General features: G+C 41.5%; 1 protein-coding gene across 1 annotated transcript; it reads right to left on the bottom strand.

The window, feature by feature from the left end:
- Positions 1-315: 315 nt before the first annotated feature.
- Positions 316-2,122, bottom strand: LOC145494351 (uncharacterized). The gene is made up of 3 exons (XM_081473793.1): positions 1,946-2,122; positions 1,421-1,480; positions 316-1,013 (listed from the first exon to the last, which is right to left on the bottom strand). Exons 1-3 carry the CDS (start codon positions 2,120-2,122, stop codon positions 720-722), a joined length of 531 nt encoding a protein of 176 aa, XP_081329919.1. The 3' UTR covers positions 316-719.
- Positions 2,123-4,743: the final 2,621 nt, after the last annotated feature.

Genomic DNA, 4,743 nt, shown 5'->3' on the forward strand with positions numbered 1-4,743 from the left:
CTTTCCTTTTCTGATTGAATTCTCTCCTCGGCTTGGGCGAGACGCTCTTTTAGTTCACCTCCTTCATTCAGCATAGATTCTATTTTAGTCTTTTGTTCCATGTTTTGCTCTGACCAGTTGCTATTCAGTTGTTCCAAAGAATTGTGTGCCTCTGACAACGATTCGTACTCCTTTTTCAGGTCTTCAAGATGACTTTCTAAAGCCTGTCTCTGATAATAGCAAACATGTTAAAAAAGACCTCAGGGTTAACAGAAAATTTATTGAGCTTTACAGCGCCTTTTTGTCGGGAAACATTGGGGGGGGGGGTGGGGGGGAGGGGGGATTGCTCGGTTAATTGTTCTCTGGGTGTTTTTGTATTGAAGAAGGGTGGAAACCAGTGATAAGAAATTAGCACGCTTAAATTGTTGCCAGCACTGGGAATTTCATCAGCGCTTTGGAGGTTTTGGAGGACCCCGCCACGCTCGTAGCGGTTGGCAGCCACGTTGTTCTGCCGTGTGTTTTGGCGGGCTTTGGCCAGTAATTTGATTACCCCGGTTAGGTGGGTTATTCAACTCCATTGCTTTCACACGGAGAAACCTCACCCCACCGAAGCGGGACACCCAGATCGGCTGTCCGGGTCCCCCGCCTTGGTGGGGTACCCCCACCTAACATTTGAACGCGATCAAGAAAACAAGAGAGATTGTATGGACAGATTGGTTACCCCACCAAGGTGGGGAATCTCACCTGCCCGAGGTCCCCCACTCCATGTGAACAGGCCTTAAAGAGATATTAGCTGTCCCAACATTTCCTGTAAATACCTTTTTATCCCACTCTGTCGTTCTGCATTTTAATGCGTCTTCTAAGAGCTGCTTCTCTTCTTGTACTTTACTAAGCGACTCGTTTAGCGTCTGGCACTCTGTTTTAATCTCGTCCAGCTCGAGATGGACAACAGCCTCAAGCTCACAGTGTTTGTTGATGGACTGCACATGTCGATCAAGCAAGTTGTGTGCTTCTTTCATTGATTGCATCAATCTCTTTAGGAAGAAGTACAGGGAAAAAGAAAAAAAAGTTACTTTATGAATGTTTGCCTGTCTGTAAGATGGTTTATAGACTAGAGGCGGTGAACAGCAGATAAGTACACAAGATTCTCACAGCACAGCTTGATCCCTTTCAAATACAAAACCTTGGCTTAGACTCTTCTGAAAAGCCCAATACTTTTCCATCAGAACTATAGGTGACACAACCTCGGACTTCCACGGTTCCCGATCTATGACTTAAATGAGCTTAAAATGTTGGAAGAAGAATCTAATGGCTAACTTAGAAATCACACTTGTGATTTGAGTTGGCTTCTTCTGTTCATCCAATATGGTATATTTTTCCGGTAACCGACTTAAATATGAGTCCATTGTCGTCGACAGAAACAACGCAACCGATGGTCTACCTCATTTTCTTTCCTCGAATCGTCTAGTCGATTCTGCGATTTTCGGCAGACTTCATTTTGCTGCAACATAAACATCATTTTATTATGCCATTGTAAATCTTCACTGTGTACCGCGCCCACTTTGGCTCTTCAACTGGATCTATTGATCTATCTATTGATCTATTTCTGAATGCCTCGCTAGCTAGAAATAGATGGTATCAACTGAGAAGTGACTGACTGACAAAATGTATAGTTATATATTTTTAAATTGTCATTGTTAGTTTTAGTTCTTATCGATAGAGTGTGAACAGCCAACATAACCCTCAAATAGACCATCATCCTTGCAAGGGAAACCGTCATCTCAAAGATTGGACAAGATTTTTGAAAAGTATCAATAAGAAGGTAATGAGCTTAACATTTAGCTTCTGGCTTCTGGTTACAGAGCTTTGCCAGAATTTCTCACTAGTACCATTTGAAGTTATCTTCACTGGCTACGTTCCTCTTGGACTAGTGATCAAATTCCTGTATATATTCTTAATTACATACCATTTGAAGTTCCCTCTCCAGAGTATCAGCACGGCTACGCTCCTCGTCAGCATTACGCATTGAAGAGTCTTTTTTCTGTGTGACTATTGCTTTTAAGGTAACAAGCTCAAACTTTTTAGTTTCAAGCTCTCTCTTATACGATTCCAAAAGACATTTCTGGTGTTCATTGGTGTACATTAGTTTTCTGTGAAGCTGAGAGGCTACGGAGACTGAAAAGTAGATTTGGGAAAATGTCAAATCCTGCTTAAGGCCGATCCTGTTGAAACAAACATGTAACTGAGCTATGCAAGCGGATCAAATCATATATTTGAAAGGAGGGAGAAAGATTTAAAATATACATGCTTGAACGGGACTGAGTCGAACCCATAACGTTTTTGGTACCGATTCAGTGCTCTACCAACTGGGCTATCAAGCCAATTGCGGGCTAGTCATCAGTCCGTAATACGACAGCAGATGTAGGAGAGGAGGGATGGCACAGTGTTGAGAGCGCTTGCCTCCCATCAATGTGGTCTGGGTTCGATTACGGCCCAACCTGCAACAACCGGCACGAACGTCCTTGGTGCACAAGCTTTATTTTAGTGCAACGTGTTTCCACAACTCCGTGTCACGGTATGTTCTGATTGTGAGTGAGCTTATCAATAAATGGGCCTTCTGTAACCTACGGTCACATGCTAGATGATCCAGCATTCTGGATTGCAAAATGAAGAGTGCTATGGCTCCAAACAAAGCGTTTTCAGCCAGTAAATCTCAACGTGTCTTTATCTTGGATATGGGAGTAACTTGCCATTCAGCATGGTGAATTTTGTACCACGTAAAATTTGAAGCAAAAGGCCCACAGATCAGTGCGTTTCCAGAAAGTAACTAAAACTGTGTTACTTACACCTTGCTTCTGTGTTTTCAACGAGCTCGGCTAGTTGAGTGCATTGATCAAACGCCTTTTTGCTCCGCTGCTCTAGAGTAGATATCTGAGACTCGTAACTGTCTCTCGCAGAGTTCTGCAGTTGGATAAGCCGCTCCTACGGGGAAAAAAACAAAACGGATTCAACTACGTAGCTACAGCTTATAAGCCTTCCGTCACGAATTCCGCCCCCTTATTGGCTATGCTACTAACTAGCAATTTTGTTGTAGCTAGTGAGTAGCCTAGCAGTGTACAGTTGTTAACAGAAACGCTAAGGCGGTCACTTATTCGAGTTTTAGAAGTGTCTATGAGAGGGATTTAGATAAACTTTTGAATGACTAGTGGATTTATACTAAAACAATTAGATTATTCGCTCTTGATTTCTGTGCGCGCCCCTCGTCAACTATCACGCGATAGAAATCTCGAGCTCATAATCTAATTGCTAAATAGAGATTTAGTATGGGTGGGTCAGTGGTGGTGGATTTATGGCAGGCGATAAGAGTTGCTAATCTGCATGGCTGGATTTTTCTGGTGGCAGAGATAAATAGGGTTATAAGTCGGGATTTAGACGGGGATGAGGTATGGATCATGTATTGGCTTACAGAAGAAAAAGACAAAGGTTCTGCGATTCAAAGGTTCTGCGATTCAAGCTCTGCCAAGTGTCTTTCACTTATACTCTCTGGCAAAGAGGCAAGACAATTTAATCTCGCGTTGCCTTTGTCTACAGTCCATGTGGACAAACGTGTACCTTTAAAAAAAAGGATTATTTCTTCGTGCACCCATGACGCTGGACTCATGGACGCACCTTCAATCATCAACGATAGTCTTAGCCAAGTAATTAGCTCCGTGTCTGTTGTAGATCATATATGACTCACCTGTTCTTTGATCTTCTTTTCGAGATTGTACTTTACCAACTGAAACAAGTCAAATTGTCACTTAAGAAATTCACCACTTTCCACTTCAAGAAAACAACAAATTTTTAAGTAAGCAATCAAAAAGGGAAAACGAAAAGTATTAGTAAAATAGCAAGACTAGACCACAATCAATAGGCATTTGATACAACAGTGCATTTGAGTTACCTCAGTATCGTTATTTATCTCCCTGCACAAGGAATTGAACTGTAAACAACAAACTACCCCAGGTAATGCTTTATAATTACTTCATTTTTCGTTGGTTTCAATGCAAAAATTTTAAGTCTATGAATTTTCAGTTAGATATTCCACCCGAGCCTTTATATTACATTTTGCATTTGAATACCTAAGTCACGTATAGAACCACAATTCAATTTCTTTGTTTGTTTTCTCGTGAGTAGAATAGGTTTACACTAACAAATTTTCTCATGTACTTACATGAAGAGCTCTAACTTCGTCCTTCAGTATCTTTAGTTCTTTCTCGGTACATTCTGCCGCCAGGGTCATTTTGGCCTGAGACGGAAGTGCTTATTACAATATCAATTCAAAGTGAAGACCGGTCATTACAAGGGAATAATGGGGAAATGTTTGATATCGGTGCTACCTGCGTCTGCAAACTATCTTACCTTATCTTCTTCGTACTGTAGCAGGCGGTCCTCGTGCTATTGAAAACCAAACGGAAATTAAATGATCTCAATATTTCCAGCACGCGTTATATGTCTTATATCAGCAAACTTATCAATGGATAATTACTTTACCTGCTTTTTTATGTCGATCTCTTGCTGTGCGTGTTGCTGAACTAAGGCGTTGTTTTTTGATACCTCTTCTTCCTGGAAATCATCGATGCGAGAAAGGAGCATTTTTTAGGTAGAAATCCTGGTAAGTGGAAGGGAATAGAGCGGACGTGGCAAAGGAAAACAGACTTTGAGAAAGTGCACTTATTAGCTGATGCTGTCGATCGGCCGGTTGTATTCAATGGTTATAGCTAC

The sequence above is a fragment of the Orbicella franksi genome, chromosome 8 (genome assembly GCF_964199315.1).
Source record: "Orbicella franksi chromosome 8, jaOrbFran1.1, whole genome shotgun sequence".
Taxonomy (NCBI): Eukaryota; Metazoa; Cnidaria; class Anthozoa; order Scleractinia; family Merulinidae; genus Orbicella; species Orbicella franksi.